This window comes from Falco naumanni, chromosome 1 (genome assembly GCF_017639655.2).
Source record: "Falco naumanni isolate bFalNau1 chromosome 1, bFalNau1.pat, whole genome shotgun sequence".
In the NCBI taxonomy this organism is placed as follows: Eukaryota; Metazoa; Chordata; class Aves; order Falconiformes; family Falconidae; genus Falco; species Falco naumanni.
The window spans coordinates 75,311,112-75,334,245 of NC_054054.1; the positions used below are offsets into that span (position 1 = coordinate 75,311,112).

Genomic DNA, 23,134 nt, shown 5'->3' on the forward strand with positions numbered 1-23,134 from the left:
GAAGCTTTCCCCTTCCTTTGTGGAGAGCGCCATACATGAAGGTCTATCCGTGCCTTTGGCTTGGCTGAAGCAGACCACTTGAGCTGGAGTTAACCAACTCTCTGGCATGTGGTGCCTCAAAAGACACAAAAAAGCTTTTTCAGCTGATGCCTGGGTTACTGTGTTGATTTATTTTGTTTATTCAGAAGGTCATTTATTTCCAGTTTACTTGTTTATCATACCACAGGGAAATATTCCTCAAATTAAACATTAGTAGTTGCTCATTGCAGAGTGACAGCTGAGTTGTCACATCAGTTGGTGCTGTAAAGCTTTCAGATAAAGTTGCAAATGTTCTGCCTTGACTGTACAAAGGAAGCAAAATGAATGAGTATTAATGGAAGTCAGAAATATTTCAGAAAACCTTTGCGGTTCAAGAATGTTTTTCTGCAAGCTTTTTGGACCAGGTGCTTGATGACACCTATTTTTTCCTGGCCCATTGTTACAAAATCTGCATCACTCCCAAACAGATGTATATTGCTATAGTATTTTCTTCTCTGAATTTAATGTTTGAAATTTCTCAGACAAGCATTAGCACTTTAAATGCTCCGTTTTATAATCTGGAGGTGGAAATTGCTCACCAGACTTAAAACAAAATAAAATACAACCATTTAAAACTGTCTCACTGAAAAGCAGTTATGATGGATTTGACAAAAGAAGATAAAAATAAGGAATTGTCACTAGGCCACACAAGCCCCAAACCTAATACCCAAATAACTGTTTCAGCTGTGGTTACTGAGAAGGGAGAGACTAGATTTCCATATGATTATTATTTTTCACAGAGTAAAACCCAGGAAGTGATGAACAGCTGCAGTATGAGCCCTCACAGATGGACAAAACAAGCGTTTCCTCTCCTAGGATCGCTCTCATCATTAAACTTCTGTTACTTGAAGTTACTTTTCCTTCAATGTTGAAGACTTTCATCAGCTTTATAATATTAAGAAAATATTTACCTTTTTTTTTTTTTTTTTCATGGAACTCCGTGTATTCATTAATGTGAGGTTTGGCTTTTACGTTAATAGTGTTCTTGGGGGTTTGTGTCTCTTTCCATTGGTACGTTCACTGTATAAACTATCTAATAACTCCATCAGCTGCTATGGAATCTGAAAGCTTCTGTCTTTCGGAAGAACAAGTGAGATCACTCAGAACTCAGTCCTTACCAAAATTATCTGCCTTCACACAGTGTAGCTGAACAGTTTATGCCAAATCAAGAGTATCTCAGCTCTTTAACGTGTATGTACTGGGAGAATTCAAATGACATTGTGACTCTATGATTGACTAGTTTTCCTCTGAAACTGCATCAGTGTTTTATATGCCAGTTAATTAAATCTTAGATCTGAGTGTTCAGTTAGAACTGTACAAAAGCCTCTCCAAGAAGATTTGTAGCCTTAATGAATTTTGCTTTTAGAGTTGCAATGATTTGGGGTAAATTACAGTCTTGGTGGATAAGTGATTGATCATGGTGTCTAAAGTCAGCGCAAGTGCTCTGATATACACCTGCTGAGTATGGGGTTCTAGATACCTAGAAATTACAAATTTTAAGACAGTAGTATGTCAAGGAGTAGTACAGCCTTGATACATCACGTATCTATCAAGTTTCTTGTGCCCCTGTGTCTGAGCTCTAATCTCTATAAAATGGTACACGTTTCAGTGTAGGAAGTCAGGAGGGAGGGTTATTCTGTTAGTCTCTGTGATAAAGCCTCTTGCGCTGTCTGCATAATTGACAGCAGTTCTGAAGTTTTATAAGAGAACAAATTCATGGGCTAACTGATGGGTGGACATTAAATTTATGTCAGTCACACGTTAGTTTTTGCTTATAGTGCGCTTTGCCATGGTGTATATTTGTGCAAAACCTATTTTAATCTGCAGTATGAGGCCAAGTGACATTGTAGTTAGCATTAATTAGAAAAGGTCACTTGTCAAATGGGATAAAATGAAGTTGTTACAGAAAAAATTAAGAAACCACTGAAACTGAAAGGGATGTAAAGAAGGAGCTGTGAATCTAATCTAGTGGTGACTGGGAATGTGGGAGAAAATGGCAATAGTCCATCAAAAGTCAGTGCTGCTCCTCAAAACCTGCAGCTCTTCTCAGTGGCTTCCTCATCCTTATAGAGCCCTTTTGCAGAATATTTTGAAGGAGATTTTTTTTCTTCCCATGAAGGATATCAGTTTGCAGTACAGTGCATTCATTATTTACTCCAGATTTTTCTTACTGTCAAACAAGCTAGTTGGAGCTTTCTCTGCTGGCACGGTAGGCTATTTCTCTGTATAGGACTAATTCTCTGTACAAGTCCATCACTGGGAATGCACCAGTGGGCACCCATGCAATTTAACAGCCACATTTAGAAGGCAATATTTTGGCTGGTAGCAAATATCCAGGAGACAGCCAGCACTGGGCTGAATAAAAAAAGGATTCTGACCATAAGGTATTTTCTGTGAAGTTACGAAGTCATTGCTCCAGTGCAAGGCCAGAATTATTCCTAGAGCAGGGATTCCGAGCAAACTGCAGAAGCCAGCGTGCTTAAGGTGATTAATGAAAAGTCTGAACTGGTGCTTTACAATGTAGATGAGTCACTAATATAATAGACACGCTAATGAGCATGGGAGAGGGTTTGTGTGGGAGGGTGGAGGAGCCACCTCTCCTTTAGGTTGCTTAGGTTGCTGACAGAGCAGGGAGACTGAGCAGCAGTGCTCCCAGGTGTTTTAACTTCAGCTCCTCGGTTAGAGACACACTTTTTCATAGTGTGTGATTAGTACAATGATGAAAAGCAATCACACACACTTCAATGGGATTAACGTGTTCAAGTGCTTTAGGGCATTGGTGCCCACAGGACTGGGCATCCTACACCTCTGAAGTGGTTAGTAATTCTGTGTTCTGTGAGATGAGCGTGTCTCCAGCCACTATTCACAAGGCACTTAGCTTTGAAAGGGGACACAGACATTAAAATTTATTTCACAGAAGCCCGCAAGATGTGCATAGGTTCTGTGCATATAGATTGTGTAGCTGTGGGGTTCACAACCTCATCTTCTGTCTGCTTATATTAATTCTGTTTTCTTTTTTCATTATTTAGGAGACAGATCAATTTTTAATTTGAGGATTTTTTTTTCCTCCCCTGGAGAAATGGGCAAATAGTGATACATTGTATTCACATGAAGGAATATGTGTTAAATTTCAAACAAGTTAAACAATCATGGAAGAAAAAAAATAATGTCCTTTCTTCCTGACTGGTAAATGTTTAACAAGCTGCTGAATGGTCAAAGGTCCCTTCTAGGATTTTAAAATGACAAGATAAAAATTGAGTTTAAATTTTCTAACATTTGCATTTGTGACAGCAAGAATATAAGCAATGTCAAATGCTTGAAGTCCTCCCACTTGTGCAGTGATCACTGAGTCACGGTACAAGCCAATTTAGAATCCTTCACCCCTGCTATAAACGTTGAGCCTAACTCAGCTGGGAAACGGGAGCATCACCCACACAACACAAAGCACTGCAGCATTTTTCTTTTGCACAGGGAATTAGTAGCAGTATAAAAAACCAAGTTCAGCGCTGAAGGGATTCTGCTTCCTCCAGCAACTGTTCACTGCAGGATATTATCTCCCAAGTTTGCTTTGCCTTACGTAAATCTTTGTTTCCACAGGGCTATTGAAACGTGTATTAGGAACACACTTTGCGTGAGTGCTGTCCTTTTATATGTGAATCTTAATGTTCCCATCGTGTTGAGGGGATGGTAGCAGAGCTTTCCTGTCACTGACTTAATGTGGGAAATTACAGATGGGTAAATGCTGAATCTGTCCATCTCGCTGGATAAAAATGGTTTGCATCAGACTTCAGAGATGCCATTCTTTATCATATTAAGTAGTTTGTTTTTGACACTTGAAACACTTCAGATTTCTGAAGGTAGTTCTTGATTTACTGCAGTGTTATTTTAGTATTAAACCTATGTAACAGCATTGACTTCCATGGAACTAACTACTTGGTTAAGTGTATGCTTGGAAATCTTTTCTGAATATGGGTTATATGAATTTGAATGTATAAAAATGAGTTCAAGTAGATCAACTTTTAAACTTTCATTAGTAATGTTGTTTTAAGTTTCTCTTGTCAGATTGCTTACATACGGTGTACTGTTGTTGTTGTTGCAAAGAATGTGTTGAATTCCTTTTCTGCATGAATCCATTCATGAAAATGCTTCTGAATAGTTGTGATACTAGTTATTATTCTGTAAATAACTTTTTGAGGATGCTAGATGATCCAAGGCACATCCTGACAGAAGTGTCTCTCTTGAGATAAAGGTAGCCCACTAAGGATCCACACTTTACACATAGGTATGTTTGGAATGTTGCAAGTATAGGAAAGGGACTAATAATGTTAGAGCAGTCACTGTTGCAATTTCTAACGCCACTGCCTGTCTTTGATAATTCTCGGCAGATGGGCAGCTAAACTGGAGAATAAGAACCCGTTGGTTTGTTGCTTGACCTTACAGAAAGGATGCAGATGTATAACAGAAGTCACTGCTATTTTCAGTAGCATGGTTTCTCATCGAATGTGCTTGTTGAACAGTGCTTGTTATGAAATAGTAAACACGTCAACGGGCTTTATGCTAAACCACTGCAAAAATTATCATGCTTTTAATGACAACCATTGAAATACTCCTGTGATGGGAATGCGCAAATACTTACCATATGAACTAAAGGATAACAGAAACAAAATTATTTGGAAATCATGACTAAAAGATGACGATATAGCATACTGCTGAATTTAATTTCGTTTGTTTGTTCGTGGCAAACTACATTTACTTTTAGCCTTGTATTCCACACAAGTATTTTCTAGTATGGCTCACTTCTAGAACAGCATTTGCACATAAATACACCAGCTGGGTGTCTAACTGATATTTCCTAAGCATTTGCAAACATTTGGGCACCTGGCTGTGGCAATCATGCAAGTGTGTTGTTTGTGTTCAGGTCTGCATGGGTGATTCTTAAGATCTGGCTGTCATTCTTATCTAAATGTTCACTGAGCAGCACATGTATAGAAACGTCTTTATGACTGGTAGCAGACAGGTTTTTGTGTTGTTTTCAAACTACAAGGAGTCATATAATAAATGCACATCTTTTTTCTGGAGCATGGACTTATCCTGTCAGTCTTTGCATCATCCTCAATACTTAAAATAGGAAAGAACTCCATCATAGTGAGAACCTAAATGGTGAAGATACTGTGTGGCTCTGGGCAGCATGTCGGTGTTCATTGCAGGAACTGCAATGTGGCTTGTAGAAGAAAGAACTGTACTGACTGTAACGGATTTGCTACGTGTGTTCCCTCAGTTCCTCTTCTGTTTTAACTGAGCACCCTCATCACTATAGAATAAGCTTTGATACTTGGCATGACTTGCATGAAATTATTCTTCCACAACTTCAGAATTCATCTGAACTTCCATAAATCACATGCATCTGACTGTTATACCATGAATTTGAAGAAAAGTGGTTTGGTCTTGGTTTTGTATTTATTCCCTAAGTAGAGGGTGTAATGAATACAACTGCAAAGCAGTATTTCACTCAAAACTTCTTGACAGAATTGTAGTTTTACCCTGCTGTTCTGGATGTAGCAAACAGAATGAATGCTTTACCTCAACTGCTTTTTTGTGTGCTACATCTATGGTGCATGTGCATCAATTTTTCCTCTTGTATGCTTAAATATGAATGGGGCGGTGGCTGGAGTGTGATTAGTAGCAGTTTACGGCGATTACTTTGCTGTGAATCCAGTGCATTCCTGGGTGCAGAGGGCAGACCCCCGCTTAGCTCGTGAAGTTTGAGGAGCTACTGTGATTAACAAGAAAGGACCAGAGGGAAAGTGTCATTTGAACAGTTCTGACAACTAATGTTCTGTGCTTCTTTGATCCTTTAGAAACAGCTCTGCGTTTTAATTTCAAATGGTTTGATGGAGTTTATTAATAGAAGGCTCTTTCTGGTGAAAGCAGCACAGCAACAATTCCCCTTTGAAGCTTCATCTATGGCTGAGGAGGAGATCATCAGCCCACACTAGTTGAGGTAGTTTTCTGATGTTAGAGCGAGCTGGGGCTTGCCCTCATTCTCCTCTGTCTGCCCGATGGGCAGCGTCTCTGCCCTACACCAAGCAGCCACATCCAGGCTCTAGCAAGACTTACCCTGTGTGCAGTTCTCACCAGTGAGCACCAGGCACGAAGGGTAGTGGATGCTCAGTGGGTTTTCCCTAACCGTATCGTGTGGACAGAGCAAGCTGGCTTAGTCCAGAGAAGCTGAAATGAGTCAGGGTAACAGTTTTTCCAGTATCAAAACCTTGCTACAGACAGAAAAGGGAGCTGTGTCCAATGGGAATAGACTAGGAATACTGGAGCTAAATGGTAGTGAGGGGGAGATCAAAATTAGACAGCAGGAAAGATGCTAATGGTAGCAGTAATTAAATGCAGGATTAGGTTATCTAGAGATGCTGTAGAATTTTTGTCACTGGAGGCTTTTAATGGGGCTTTTCCCAGGTGTCTGTTGGGAATGATTTTGGGGAAAGCTGAACCTGTGGCTTAGGTGACTCCACAAGGCCATTCAAACTTGCACTCTTACAATTTTCTATATATGAAGAAGTAGTGAATATTTTTATGGTATGTCCCTTTTGGAACAGCAGCAAATGTCTGTAAAGAGGATCATAAAAACAGGCTGCTCTCAGTACAGGTATGAGTTCAAAAATGGCTTACTGTGAGGTGAAGAGTTACACCAGGCTTATACTGACATAGGTAAGAGCAGAATTTGACCCAGGAAAGACTGTTTTACTTTGAGCTCACTCACGCAGTGCAGAGGATAGCAGGGTTTGGTCTGACACTTTCCTTCCTTTAAGGCAGAAATGAAAAGCAAAGATAACAGTGCCGCAGGTGGAGGGAAAGAAAACACACTCAAGTATTGTATATTTAAGGACTAGTCCTTTAAAAGCCTCCACACCTTCTACACCTTACTAAGTAAACTCTATTAAATAATTCTTTCCACTTAGTTGAAAATATTTTTTTCTTCTACGTGAGAATAAGCTGAAGAGATGTTTGTGTTTCATGCCACTGGACTGTGAAGTAATCTTCCCCGATGCAAGTGAAAGCTCTGAACAGTTGTATGCTTGCTTCGAGATGGAGGGGGATATTTCAAGAATATAAATTTTAAAATGCAGGCTGACTCTGTTCTTTTGTAGTGTTTTGATCTGCTGCTGAATCAATTGCAGGAAATACTCCCAAAACATTTATAGTTCAAAAAATTGTTGCAGGTGTTTGTCAGAGCAAGTGCTGGTTTCTTGCTTAGAAGAAACATATTTTAGAATTCCCCAGCTAGGTGAAGTGCTGTAATAGGTTGTAATTGAAGGAATGCTTTAGAGAGATGTTAGCTGGTAATAACTGAAGGGTAACAACTGCATGATCAGCATGTCCTGTCAATCAATTACAGCCTTTGAAGGTGACCGTGCTGCCACTAGCTCTTCTGTCAGCCCACAGCTCAATGTGCTGGAGAGTAAAAGCAAATGAGTCAATGCTGATTGCATTAGCTTATCCACTCACACTGTAGAGAAAAGCAAAAGGGAGAAAACCCTACCTGCTTTCCACTACTTGTAGAGATCTCTTTCTTTAAAAACTTCATTGGAAATTAGTGGAGTTACTTCATTGCTTTGTGAGTACACTCAGACAAGGTGGGGCACAGAACCGCCGTGTGCTGTCACTGGGGCTGTGTGTAACGGAGCGGGTACTTGTGCTCTTTATGATGCTAAAGGGTGACTGGTCCTGCAGTTCTCTATAGGGGACTTTTTCTAAGACAAGGGGAAATAACTATGGGTTAGAGGTTGCTCTTTTAGGTAATACAGCATTGAATGAACTGTTTGTGTGACTGGAGAATTCTTTTAGAGGGAACTTGTTTTCCTCCCTTAATTTTGTCTTTTAGGTAAGAAAGTATATACTCATGGAGTCTATACAGTAACTTCTGGAGTTTAGCTACACTAAAAGTTATGTAATGTTGGAATACGGTTATGAAATCCAAACACTTTTCAACGAAGTACGGTAAAATCACTTTGCAGCTTTGACTGGGACCATGCTGCTTAAAATCGTATTTACCGACTTACTGGAGCCAAATCTGAACAAGGTTGCTCATTTTTATGCTAACTGCAAAGCTGATGTGTACCACTGGTTTAGTTAACATGATCAGTCAAGATCATGTATTGTTACGTTCCAGTTCTGTTTAATGAAGGCAAAGCTCAGGTTATCATCCTCAGTGGTCTCTCTTGGTGATGGGTTCATACAGATTGCAGAATCCTCCATTGCTGCAGGAGGATGTGTGGGTTTGGCTAATCCCATGGAGCCCCTGACAGATGTAGGCTGGTCTTAAAGACTTCTAATTAAATTATTCCTTTAGGATTATATAAACCTAGATCACTTATGCTTTCCTGACAGTTTCCTTCATCTTTCCTCTCTGCTCTCGGATGTGGTCGTTCCTGCTGTCCTTTGGGATCTCCTGGCATCCCCAAAGTGCATTGTGTAGACTGAATTCTGTACTCAGGCGAAAGCACCCTTGGGCTAGATTAGACCAAGTAGATTACCTCACGTGCCTTGGTAATACATGAGGGAATGGCTTGTGTTTTTTGCATAACATGACATGGCTGGCTTATGTTACTCTTTGACTTGGTGATTCTTTTCTGCCCTTCCTCTTTGATTTGGTGAGTGCCAAAGTGCAGCGTATTAACACCTTTTCCAATTGAGCTGCATCTTATTTATTTCAATCACTTGGTTTTGTCAGAGTATCTTTAAATTATTGTAGTACAATTAATTAAAAATAAATTCAGGCTGTTTCTTGTGCCTTCTTAATGTGTAAGACTGAGCACACGGTTAAGTGCAGTCCTTGGTCCTTCTTCCAAATCTTTATTGAAGATATTGATATTACTGAACTCAAGGTTTCTGTGAAACTGCACTCTGAAACTTCATTTCTGAGAATGTAAATCACGATGCTGATAGTGGATATTGTTTGAGCAGATCAATTACCCTAAAACATTTTTATTGACCTATGCTTCTTTACCTTGTTCATGAGAACATCAAGCTAGGCACAGCTGTGACTGCATCCCCAGTGTGATGTTCAGTTAGCATGTATCATTCCCACTATTTTGCAATTAGAAATTACTGTCTTTCTAAAAGGGAAGCTCTAGCGTTCCCCCCTGCCTCCCCTACCTGTGGGGTTTTCACTGTCACCGTAGATTTGGGAAGCTGAAAAGGATGAAGCTGAAAGGACTGTGTGTTGTGGATGCATTTACATGGTGTTGCTGGTGGAACATTGACTCAGCCCCTAGGCAACCTGTTATTTTAAGTCACCTGTCATTAATGCATGTGTCCATCACTTTAGGACTCATATGAGCTGCTGGTTTGACCTGGGCAACAGGTGGGTTGTCCATGTAATCTGCATCTATTTATCAGCAAATAGGGACACACCAGCAGCTCTAATTAGGTATTTTACCACCCTAGTTAATGCAAAACATGAATCTGAGTCTGAGGAAAGTCTCACAGAAATGTTCCTGTTGTGCTCTGAACTGAGTTGAGTCTCATCTTTACAAGTAATACCAACTGGGGAATTTAAAAAGGAAGGAAACAAAAATTTACACAATCTATGTTGTATTTAAATTTGGTTTTCTAAAAATTTACAACAGTTCATAAATTGCTGTAAACAGCATTTCCAGCTATTTATGGACACCAAGACGGACCTGTAACCACAGACACTTAGACAATCTTCAGTTTCGTTCCTCTCTCCATTGGCCTCAGTTTTTACCCTTTTCACTTTTGTCATTGCCAACTGAAGGGCATAAAAACATGAACCAAAATGCAGCCTGTAGCACTTGCAGCCACTATGTTAGCCTTTCATTGAAAGTGTGCTACTGCACTGATGTTTATTTGTTTAATTAAATGTCCCTTGTTCACTTCCACTCTGTTTGAGGAGGAGGGCAGTAGTCTCACCCCGTTATTGGTACTCTAAATGAGTTGTGCACTGGAACAGGTAGTTTCCTTCACACATACTGCTTTCTCATCATTTCCTTCACTTAGGTGTTTAGCTTAGGGATAATTAAAACAGTCCATTTTTTTCTGGCTAATGCACAGGTATGTTTCCTCTCTGTATCTCCAGGGTAAAACCTCTAGACTGCTGCTGATGCTTTATCATTCACAGTTGAGCTTAAAGGCAGTGAGCGAGCGGGAGCTTTAGAGCATCCTAAGCTGACCTGGCAACTCAGTTATAACCAGTCAGCTCGGTATATCTAATACCTTAGGACAAGGAAAGTAAATAAATTGAGGCCATCTTAGCCTTTTTTTTTTTTTTATGTTGTTGGGAATTTGATGTTTTGTTCAAGGGTTTTTCTCCCTTTGGATAATTTAAGCTTTATGGTCAAAATACCTGTGAAAAATCAGTTCACTTAGGTTCAATATCCAGCTCCTAAGTATCCTGATATTTGGTGGAGAAGAAAGGATACAAATTATTTTCTTTTCAAAGGGGAATTGTAAGCCCGTTGGCACAGTGAATTTCTGTTCAGATTGTAGCAAAAGGTGAGTTTGGGCAGTATGTGTGACAGCTGCACTGAGGATATACATAAGGAAACCCAACATTTTTCTTTAAACTCCACCATGTAACGACTGACAGTTCCTGAAGAAAGTCCTTTCAGGGTGCATAATACCAAAATGAATTGGGTTTAGTCAGGCTGGAGGGATGTTCAGTTACCAGTTGTAAGGGCTTGAGGCAGCCCTGCTGAGTTACAAACACTCTGGGACATGGTAACAGGCACAAGGCCAACAGCTTTAGGGATAAACAGTTTATCTCTAAATGATGGTGTGGTAATAAAGACAGATTAGTAGTACAACTATCCAGACTGTAACAGCAACAAATTCAATAATTCACTAGTACTGGGATAGACTTAATATCCAGGCTCACAGAGTTGTATGTGACCACAGCTGTCAGGCAGGCAGGAACCAGGCTCGGCGGCTTCTCCGGCTGAGCTACTCGGACCGGTTGGTGAGCTTGAGGAATGTCACATTCCCTCATGGGACTGTCCTCTCTGTTGTTGTGAAACTCCCACTCTGTTGCAGTTGTGAAAGCACTGGTTGGGCTTGTTCATCAGGCATCACATCCCATGTCCTGGCCAGTTCTGTCCTTGGTGTGCACAGGGTTCAAAATACAGTATAAGGCAATACTACTCTTACTCGGACCTATCGGTACTTGGTAATTTTGCATCCAATGCTTTTGGATGTGATTTTTTAAATATATTTTTTATATTCCTATTTTTATTTCAAGCTCCCCCAGGTACCAAACGGTGTGTATGTACAACAAACTGGACTGCATTAAAAATGCTTTGTATGGGACATATCGTTGCAGGTCTCAAAGGACTTTCCAAAAGGGACTTTAAAGGTCTTTACAGAAGAGGTGTGCCAAAATTTTCTTGTAAACCAGATTTTTTCCATATCCTAGTTCACTGCTTTTTCCATTGCACCTCTTCTCTTGATTCACAGCGAGTCAGTAATTACAAAAACACTCAATAACAGACTGGCAAGTGATGTAGTGTGACCAGTGCTCATTGAGTTTATAATAATCTATTTTTCTGAAATTAACTATGACTTCTCAAATAATGTTAATTTGTTAGGTCTTTGAGGCAAGCCTCACCTTGTTTTAATGTATATGATTGAATGTGGCTGGTAGAGCTTTCTACTGAAGAGAAAATCCTCCCACAATATCTGCATGGGAAAATACATAGAGGTCTCAAGAACTGACAGAAAATCAGCAAGTGTGAAACAACATGAACGTGAAAGTTTATGGGGGGAGGCTATCAACGTGTATAAATACCTGATTGGCGTGGTGGTAAAGGAGATTGAACCAGACTCTTCAGCAGTTCCCAGTGAAATGGCAGGAGGCAGCGAGCACTAACTGCAGGAAACTCCTTTTAAATGTAAGGGGAAAAACGCATTTTCAATGTGCAAGTAGTCAAACACTGGACCAGGTTATCCAGCGAGACTGTGGAGTCTCCACCTGTGGGGATGGTCAAAACCCAAACAGGCACAGCCGTGAGCAAGCTGCTCTAGGTGACCCTGCTCTGAGCTGGGAGGTTGGACTAGATGATCTCTGGAGGTGCCTTCTGACCTCTGTGGTGAGTGGAAGTGACTTCCAGGGTGGTCTCCTCTTGCCAGTATAAACATTGTAAGAGCTGACGCTTCAGTGGCCTGGTTTATGTATGTGGGAATATGGAATCATTCCAGAATGAATTAGTCTCCAGTAATCATGAGAATCTATGTGATTGTAAGACTCCTTCAGCATTTGTAATGGAAAGAAAAAAAACCATGTTACCAGCCAGAGAGATAGTAAATTACAATGCTTAGATCAGCTGCTAAGTTACAATTACAGTGCTTCTTTTTGAAGTTGCTTTTATCCATGACTTCGGATAAAAATAATGTATTTCTGATGGTAACAACATGGCATTCAAAGACATGTCACCAAGAGGACCAAGTCATGCTCTCTGAATGTGACCATTTTGCCAGATTGGTGTGGCATAGATGTTGGTACCATGAGCAGACTGTGGTCTGTTTTCCATGTGTAGGGGATCTTAAACAGTGTCTCCCCTTCCACCGAGAGCATTATGAGGTGGGAAGGAGGGTGAAGAGAAAGAATGGGGTGTGATTTTCACCAAAAACACTGAAATAAGACAAACCCATTTGGTGTTGTTTTCCTGGTAAAAGGAATAGGCCTGAAGTTTTGGCAAATACGCTATAACTGACACAGGGCCAGGACTTCAGGAAGACATTTTAGTTGGGAAGACTTCTTAATTGGACTACTATTTTATTTCAAAAGTGGGTCATTTCACATTGTCAACCACACAGCTTAGCAGGTTTCATTCCCATAGTAAAGGCGTTGCCATCAATGTTTTGTATCCACTGCAGCATGTAAGTTCCACTTCACCTCTTATTTTTGCCGCTCTTGTATACCAGTGGGTTTGTACCTGTTCCTTGAGTCAGAACTGGTGTCTAGGGTCATGCAAATGTACCACTTCACAGGGATGGGACACTGTCAAGGGAAGACAGTTTGTTTATACGATGACACCAGTTGCTCCTCCAAAGGAGAGAGCACGGCACGCTGTGGGCAGGAGGGCATACACTGCAGCTGTTCCTTCCCAGGGAGGGTGCAAGTTCTGGGCCGTGCAGGTCTGGTATTCACAACGTTTTGTCAAGTCAGGCAGGAGTGCTGGTAGCCCAGACTGACACCGCTGTTGGTACCTGAACAGCAGTGTGGGGTGCTGGGCTCTGGCTAGCTGCAAAAGCTTCCTTTCCATAATACGGGGTCTAAGGGTACCAGACTCTGATGTAGAAATACAAGTTTTACCCAGTGACTGTGCTTAAAACCAAGATGGATTTGGACATTTGTTTTTTCTTAAGGGTATCCTCAGGGGACAGGCAGACATCCTCCCTTTGCCGTTCTTTTAATACCTTGCTTTTTGCATGAGCTGTAATTTTTCCTTTTTAAACGGTTTTCCCTGCAAAAGAGCTCACGCTCCCCAGTTAAAAACTGACTTCATCTCTGAGAAGCTTTTGTTTAGCTTTTCAGACCTTCTAATAAAAATCTTTCCCTCTGGAAATGCCCTTCTATATGGTTTAAGAGCAGAGGTGGTGGCCTCAAGAGAAAAACTTGTCTTTCATACTAAGACAAGAGTTGGTCTGTTTTTCCTCTCCATAACTGAATTGGGATATGGAATTATTGACCATGAGAACATAAAATTGCTTTTCTTTGTTTTAAAGGAGGTCAATAATGATACAAGGTGTACCTTAGATGGCTCTGTGTTACTGGGGGTGGTTGTTTACTTTTGTGATATCCTAGCTTTGGAGGGATGGTATATCAGGAGCAGAGAGAGCCTCCACTAAAAATTATGTGGTCACTTATACTGTACATTGAAATGTAACAAATGTGACCTTGAGTAATGTCATTCTTGTCTGAACTGCAGTGACATCAACATGAAAGGTGGTGTTTGTATACTCTCTGCAGCTGGACAAAGGTGATAAGCCTGTCCCAGGCAAAGAGCTCCCTTAATGGCTTGGTGTGGCTTATGATTTCCTTGATTTGAAAAAATATTGGTGGTGTGATTGATGTTGTATTTCACTAGTGCTGCTGATTGTTTTATTTGAAGTTGTAGAGGAATCTCCATCCTGAACTCACTGAAAGAACTTGGGAAGATGATTAATTTGGCCTTTTAGGCATTGTGTCTCTGTAATCCTGATGGACAGTCCAGACCCGTGGCAGACATTCCTAACAAACAGTGTACAAGCTTTGAAGCTCTTCTTTGAAATTCAGTTGGCAAATCTTTTTCTTCGTCGTTCCTAATGGTCCTGGCAGTTTCACTCGCCGTCTGTTTTCCTGCTACAGATATCATGAAGCTGCATGCTTTCTTCCTTGTGCAACCCCAAGACTGATTTTGGGCACAGTGTTACTTGATCTACTGATTGTTAGCCGAAGCTGTTCCTTAATGATAGGGGGAAACAGAAATTAAATTATATTTTGCATTAAGCAGGAGAGTAGTAGACTGGAGCTGTAGGTCCTTAGAGCTGATACATTGGATCAAGTGCACAGTAACAGCTTTAAAATTTGCATCGTGCACACACTATTTAGCTATTGCAGTCAAAGCTGATACGGATTGATGCTACTTCTCATAAAAGTAAGCAGGCGTAAGTACTCCTAAAAATTGACTTAGAAGCTAGGGTAATTAAATATTGCACATCAAATAATCTTAGGAGCTCGAGTGTTACAATAAGCCAGGGCAGAAATGTAATTGGGCCCAGTTTTTCTGATAACTTCATGCTTAAAAAGTTACCTGTCATGTTGAACACCCAAAATTATTAATTTTTCTGGAAGACACGGGCCTAAATGAAGATATTAACAACCTTATTCTTCAGTGTCCCTTGACTTTTGGAATTTGTCCGTTGTATCTATGCCGTAGAGCAGGGCAGACTGTTAACTGGTAGCAGGCACATGCATGGAGGGAACTTGGCAGAAGAGTAGGCGTTGATTCCACACAGATTATACTGTTTATCTCTAAAGGAAAAAGCATATCTGGCCCCACTGGAAGCAATGAGACCAGGTATCTTCATACTGGACCTTCTGAAGTCTGAAGTAAGAGCTAGAGAGAAGAATCCACATAATGGAAATAAATTCTGCACATCGTGGATTTTGATGATGAGTGTGAAAAACGTGTGTTTATGCACTTGCATCAGTGCCAGAAAAGGTGGCCGAACCAAGGAAGAAAAGAATTTGTATCTAGCAGATAAAGGCACAATTTGTGCATGGAGAGTTGCAGCAAGTGAGGAACAGTGTTATGACTAAGGTCACCTGGTTAAACCACAGAAGGAGCTGGTATGTGGCAAATGGTGAACAGCAGAAGCATAAAGGTAAAGAGGGTTTAGGGTCACCTGTTTTGCATATTGTTTTTTATTTTGTGTTAAACTCTGAGGTGAGTTTCAGGTTGAGCTTCTCTTACTCTCATTTCATCTGTGTCCTAAACTTAATTTAGCATCACTGTCCTATAAATTGCAGGCTTTGAAGAATTAGCTCATTAGTCAGGTTTGTGACTTATTTAATTTTGTATTTCTGTCTGTGATACCAGCCTGCAGTGTTGTTTGGGGTTTTTTAAGTTAATTTCTTCCTGAGTGTCTGTAATTGTTTTTTAGTGCGTTTCTGTCTAGATTGGCAGCTGGTATAAATCAGCATAGTCATAATAGATCCACTGAACTACTCTGCCTGTTTTCAAATCAATTTTTTTTACAGTTCAGGACAAACTCCAGCAGTCTTTGTTCTGGCAAAATTAAAGTTTCTTCTCTGTGAACTTCTGTAGTAACAACTACTATGGGAATTGGCCCAGTTGGAATGTTTGTTTTCCTTTATAATTTGTGTTTGTTTCAGATGGTAAATAGCATCTATAGTTCTAGGACAAAATTTAAGTAATCTTACTGAGCAAGTTATTCCCTGCATCATTGCAAACCCATTAATTCCAAGAAGTTCTTAGGAAAATTGCTATATAACATAGAAGCACTGCTATAATGGTCAATAGCAGATGCCCAGTAAAAAGTGTAAGAAGCTGGGTATCAGGTAGTGCCATGTATCATATACTAACACTGCACAGAGTAGTGTGCTGGTTGGCATAAGACATATAGAGGTGTTATCTATTAAAGGAAAAAAGCTTTTCCCAATACAATTAAGTTCTAAAACTGAAAGAAAAAGCCAGCATGCAGTAGTCTGGAGTTATAATTCTTCCTTTTCTTGCTACTTTGAAATGTACTGTGAAAAGGCTAAAACTGTAAAATAAATGATTCGTGAGAGGATTGATGTCTACAACATTAAAAATAGATAATTGAATTGCTTTTTCATTTGTGCATCTTGATACTAACCATTTTTTTTTGCCTGCTTTTACAACTACTTTTGCATATCTGCAACTGTATTCCCCCGAGAAGTTAAACAGAAATTAATGTGATAACCTACTTAAACAATTTGTGTGGGATTGTGTTTCCCAGATCAGTTTCTTAGGAAGCAAGAATCTTGTTTTGGTTTGTTTCATGACTTGGCCAAAGCATTTTCTGTGGGAACAAAATATTTCCCAAAGATATTCAGCAGGTTGGAGGTGGTACTGTTCTTTTGTTCAGGTTGACTCCTTTGCCTGTCTGTGGCAAGAGAGAAATGGAGTATCAGCACTTCAGCTATTCGGAAAGATGATAGTAGTCATTCCCCGCGTGGATGCCCCTATGAAACATGGAGCAGATCTCTCTGGAGCTGATGTCCTCCAGCTCTTCAATCACTGGCAACATCCCACAACCAAAGGACAGGCCAAGAGGTCAACCACTGATGGGGAGGAAAGACATGCTTTGGTGTAAATGAGGAGGCAAGCAGTTACAGTCTGTTGCTTTTCTTTCCATTTTTGAATGCAGAATGAAGAAGGTTTCCTGCAGGAGGGAATGGTGAATAATACAGATGTTCCTGTGGATCCTGAGAATGAGGCTTATGAAATGCCTCCAGAGGTAAACCTGTTGTAGTGTTTGCTGTGAATGCATGTAGGAGAAGGGCACAGGAGGGGACTGCACGCTCGAGTTGCGTTAGCCTGGCGCAGGCTGGTGCTGGGAGGGCACAGCAGAAACGTGGTCTCTTTGGCCAAGATCTCCCAGAGGTATAGTGCTGGGAATCAGAAAATCTGTTGCTTTCTCAATAATAAGGAAGTTTAATAGGAAAAATATTGTGTGTGTTTCAAAACAGTTGTGCTGGGCTTTCTAAGTAATCCACAGTAAACTATTTTCTTTTTCTTATGTTTGATAGGGAGTATGGGCAAAACTGCATCTTCATAGATTGATAGCTTGGCCACTTATCAAAGCATCATGCTTTGTAAAGCATGATAATTCATTATTATACTGTTAATGCAATTATGGGAGTAAATGATTTTGTTGTTTTTATGAACCTACTATCTGAACTATTACTACAGTGTCTGGCGTGATGCATTGGTAGTTGGAGTGTCAGTTTTACAGTAGCACAGATAATTAGACTGAAAATGAGAGGTATAAAATATTTAGGCCATGATCCATAAAAGATTTATAGGCACGCTTGATTGCTAACAGCCTGAATATCACTGAAAGTATGGGGGCTGCTCGCATACCTGTAGTTAAACACACATTTAAATTATTTACTGACTTGAACCAGTATCTACAATATGTGGTGTGCTATTCAGCCCAGAGGTAGTTCTGCTCCCTCTCCAAGTGAATTGCCATGGGTGGTTTCATGAGCTTCTGGTAACGATCAGCTGAACGACATATTAATCGCTGTAAAAGCCTAATTCTCCTGTAAATACCACAGCTTGTAAGGTACACTATCTGGCAGGTGTGACAAAGTAACAATAAACTGCAATATCCTGATCACATGATGATTATCCATACTATTTTGGCATTGAATCCACTAGGACTACAACAAGCAGTGAAAGTAGGATGTATTTATCTAAAATACTAGTAGCGCTGACTTCTGCTCTCCTCATTAGGAAGAGTATCAAGACTATGAACCAGAAGCATGAGAGTCCTTTTCTTCCTTTATATCTCCTGAAATCTACTAACTACTAAAGATGTCCCATCCTGTACAAGTGCTGAGTTCCAATGTGCCCAGTCGTAAAATTTTTTTACAGTTTTTACGGTGTATTTTGAAGTCTTCCATCAGCAATGATTGGAGTATCTGTGACTGCATCCACCTTGTTTCAGCATCTCCCTCCTGCTGAAATGAAAGCTGGTTGGCAGGGTCATTGTTGTGCTGTGGATATTGTGGCTTCAAGTTTAAAAGTTAAAAAGAAAACATTAAATAAAAACACCTAAGTGTCTACTGCTTATTTCTAACTCTGTACATGTTTTGTTGATAGGCTGTCAGTAATTTGATATTGTTTATGATACAGTTTTTATTTGTTTCCTATGACTATTCTTTCTGTGCAGAGATGACTTATTGTGAGAGCTTTATATATATGTATATGTATCATACATATAAAAAAAGTGAGCATGATCTATGCACCTATAAATACTAGCTGTTGAAATTTTACTGTTTTGTGATGTGTTTTATTAACTTGTGTCTGTAAATAATGGTGTTTAACTGAAGCGAATAAAATGTAACCCATTAAAAATGAACTTCTAAATTAGTGATGATTTATAACACCTTTCCTCTCCAAAAGCCCCTATTAAGGCGTTCGGGCTGTGTTGCTTCCCGTGAAGGAACTGGGGGAACAAAACCAGCAAACAGAAGCCCAGTCTATGCAAAAAAAAAAAAAAAAAAAAAAAAGGATGCAGAATGAGAGTATCGGGGCCGGTAGCTGGGCTGGAGTAAATTGTTGACAAAATAGATTCATTTGTAGTGCTAATAAAGTTTCTGTTGTAAGGAGAACCTGAGAGTGAGTGAAGCCATTAATAATGGGCTGCAGCAGATTATCAGGCCTTGGGAGAAGTACTGTTTCAAGGCTGTTAAAGCGCTGAACTATACAGAAGGGTGATGGATTAGTTGCAATCAGTTTGTCTTGTATAAAGTCCCATTTAGCAACAGTACAGTCTACTATCTGTTGTTAGACACGGTAATTTTAGTTATTATGTTGCCTGGATACTTTTCCATATGGTAAAAAGATTTCAATGTGAGACGTTTTTACTGCTCTCATATTTTATTATCTGTCAATTTGGGTCAAATGTTGCTTCCAACCTGAATGATACAGGGCTTTTTCTTTAAGGTTCTCTAATCCTGAGTAGGATTTTGAGCTTCCCTTACAGCTAGTCTTCCGAGTGTTCTGGGGGATGGATCTTAAAGCAGGTAAATACCATCGTCTCTTTTTGTCAATGGGGAAACTTAGGCACAACCACATACTGCACGTCACTGGTATGTACAAAAAGAGACCGAAAGCCCCGGAAGCTGAACTCCCAACTTGTTCTTGAGCTGAGCTCCTTTCTGGCTTTCTGCAGCCTTGCTGGGTATTAGCACGCCCAATGTGCACTAGATCTTTCCAGGTATGTACCCCTCCCAGCTGTGTACAGTGGGAACTGGTGGTGTAGTACTGTTAGTCAGAACCCCATGAACATAGTGGGTTTATGATGCTTAGAAAACTAGTGCTTCACTTTCCTGTTGTCGTCGCCCAGTCCCAGCACCATATTTCTAAGGAATTTCATTTATTTTAGAAGAATCGCTGTCAAGCTTTTTTCAAAGCAATTGAAAATCCCCTTGATCGTTCAAAAAACTTGTGGATATTTTCTTCAATAGTTAAATTGCGTAGTGGAGTCTAAGCTCCTGTGCTCTTTTGCAGAAATTTTTCATGATAAACTGGAACAGCCCACTAACTATTTGCAGTCTTTTTCACAGGCACTGTATCAAAAGAATCTCTTGACCTGGTCACCTCTATTGTTGTAATTCATCTTAGTGCTTCAGTGGCAAATCTATTGATTGTGTCCATAAAAAAAATCAGTATCAGGACAAGGCACAATGTAATTATAAAAGTAGTATCTTATCAATGTTGTTTAAGGATCTTTCTGTGCCAGTAATAGGAGTCGGGGAAAAAAAGCCCAGTGCTGTAGTTGGGGGGGTTATACTTTTATTCCTCCACCCTGCAGTGTGCTAGCAGGGGCTCATCCGCTAGAAGCAATGACTGAGAGTAGTCAGATGCCCGATCCTTCAGGCAACAGCACTGGAAATAGCAGCCTAAGTAGAATAAATATTTCTTTTGTTCATCTTCTCTTCCACAGCCCACAGGTCTTGATTGCTGTATTGTTTCTCTATAAGGGAATCAAGTTAAACTGTTTGGTTGCTCACATGTTGCAGATAAGTTGCGCACCGCTTCGTTAAGCTGTGGGGAGCAGTATGTCATAAAAAACAGTAACTCCTGAGACTGGCCTGTTACCCGAGCATGTAGGAGTTAATTATTTTCTTTTGTAGGTTAACATCAGCAAATCATTCAGAGTTTTCAGGTCACGTAAAATGTACCATAGGCAATCAGTTCAGTTCTTGTGCCTCTTGCAAACATGCCCTCAGATGGCCTCAAAAGTCCATGGGACCCCTGGTTACTATGGCAGCACAGTGTGATGCACAGCTCTGGTAGCAACCTGCATTTTAATTAGATTCCTTAAGGGCTATCTGACCATCCTTTCCAGGTAAACTAAATGCCATTTTCTCTTTATTTCCTGCACTGAGACGAATACTGACATGCGGATTGCGAATGTCCGAATTGTGTTGGATGCTAAAAATGAACTAAATAGATACTGCTGTATTCAGATATTTTTTTTAAAGTGTCTGCCCTGGGTATTAAAAACTGCTTCTACTGTTGTGATAACATTTGCTTAAGCAATGCCTGCCAGAGAGGAATATACCTCAGAGCCCTCTTTTCGTTAAAAGCCTAGATTTCATCTCAAACGGAAAGCAACCTTTGGTCCTCCAATTACAAGTTACAAGTTAATAGTGTGAGTCTTACCATATCCCAGTCCTCCAGGGAAAAAACACATGTTGCTTTTCTGTTCTGACAGCTTTAATTGGTCTTATAATGGTTCCTAATTAGACACGTTGTAATAATGGTTTTACTACTGTAAATCATGGTGTTAATACTTGTGTTACATGTCTTTTGTATAATGACTTTCAAGTCATTGTATTTGTCTGAGGGATAAGGCAAGAAATGCTCTCCTCCTCCCACTGAGACTTTCCTTGTTCCCTCAAGGCAGTTGTAGGCAAGTTAAGGTAAATTACAATGTCCTAAACTTGAGAAAAAGCAACACGCCTGCATCGCTTCAGGAAGCACAGATTATGCTCGTCCTGGCTTTCATAGTGGGCAGTCTAGGCTCAGGGATTCTCCTCTGGAAGCATCTGACACAGTGAGTCAATCAGCTGCAGCAGACTCTGAATAGAGCCCTCTGCCTCCAAGAGCTGGGAAGATTCAGGGCTGACCATTTAATGGCTGAAATTATTCCAGCAGCACAACAGCAGGTTGTGACAGCAGGTACAGAATGGCTGCCTACAGATATTCATAAAATCTTAATACACCAAGTAGAGCTATGTAATCATCTCTAAGATGTGATTCAAAGTTCACTGAAATAGGTGGAAAGATTCCTACTGGCTTCACATGGGCATTTTAGGATGTGAGTAGCTCCAGTATGCATTTGATCTTCCCATACAAATTACATGTGGCGGTCTGTACTGATGTAACGAGTTTCCAGTTCTTTTCTGTATGCTTTGTAGGGAGAAAATAACTGCCAAAACCTTTGCTTCTGAAGTTGCCTAAAGCACTGGCTACATGGTTGGGGTTTTTTTGTCAGGTAGATGTGCACAGTGGAGATGATGCTCCAGGCCTCTGATCCCTAACTCACTGAAAATAAAGGAAATCTTTTTGTTGACTTACGTGGGCACGGATGATTCCCAGTGCCTCCCTTAAGTCTGCAGAGAGGTCAGAGATCAGATGATGATCAAGGTCCCTCAGCAGAATATGTAAAAGTAACACTAAAACAAAGATTACCATAAAATCCCACAGCTAAGTCCTTACCAGGCTTTTTCAGCAGTGCTGTGGTCTTATCAGTGGCAAAATACTGTAATGTAAATACTGCATGGCACAGCATACCCCAGATGTTGGGTCTGAATGGAGTAGTTGCCCTTTAGGTATTGCAGCCTTAGAGGTAATTACTCCTTCAGGTGGTTAACATTTAATGACGTATTAATGCAGATGAAAACTTTGTGTTCTGCTTTAGAGTATCTTACAAGGTAAGTAGGAGAAGATGGATGGTTCCGTGATACTGATTTTGGATTTGATTTCAGTCCACACAAGCCTTCCAGTGACTTTGACTAAATTATCTGATGCTTCTTGGCCTCCCAGCTTGAGGCCTTCAGTATTACTGGAAAAGACACTAATAATGGTCTTCACAAGGTATCATCATTCTATTTGGATATATGCAGGTCTGAACTATTAGCATCAAGTTTTAACAAAAGCAGGCTTGCTCTTGAGTTATGATAACCCAAAGCAAATGAGATCTTAGCCTTTAGTGACTCCATGCTGCATTTTTAATGGAAAATATCATCTGTTTAAATGCAGACATAAACAACTTCTTCTGAAGCTTGCCTGACATTTAACGTGTAACTCAGAAGGTTCCTCCGATCTAAAAAAAAAGCTGGCAGATGGAGAAACAGCAGGTGGAACCTCAGATGAGACAGCCAGGAGGTAACAAACAGGGTAGGAAACTAGGTCAGATGAGATTTCTTCCACATTGGAAGAAATGCTTTGAAAATGCTTCTCCAGTGAAGGCATAAAAGTGGTTTTTCAGCATTTTCTGTTAATATTCACATCTTCAGCTATCAGAGTCTATCAGCATCTGATACATTTATGGGGCATATTTCTATGGGAAAGGTGAATGTCTGAGATTTACAGGTGTGCTTTTTTCAGCCGCAGCATGGAAGATCTCTTTACAAGAGGCGAGAGCACCCATGTGTTTCTGACTATTAACCTGAGATTTAACAAGTAGAATGTTGTTAGGAAAAGCCAGCAGCTGGGATACCTCTGCTTCTTTTTCGCTCCACTCACCTCTCTCCCGTTTG

At 40.3% G+C, this 23,134-nt stretch overlaps 1 protein-coding gene across 3 annotated transcripts in view; it reads left to right on the forward strand.

Moving 5' to 3' along the window:
- Positions 1-18,707, forward strand: part of SNCA (synuclein alpha) — a 71,025-nt gene extending 52,318 nt beyond the window's left edge. For all 3 annotated transcript variants that reach the window (XM_040599477.1, XM_040599482.1, XM_040599491.1), the window contains exons 5-6: positions 17,002-17,091; positions 18,093-18,707. In XM_040599477.1, the coding sequence (XP_040455411.1) occupies positions 17,002-17,091; positions 18,093-18,125 (123 nt within the window). In that variant the 3' untranslated portion in view covers positions 18,126-18,707. The remainder of the gene's footprint in view (positions 1-17,001; positions 17,092-18,092) is intronic.
- Positions 18,708-23,134: the final 4,427 nt, after the last annotated feature.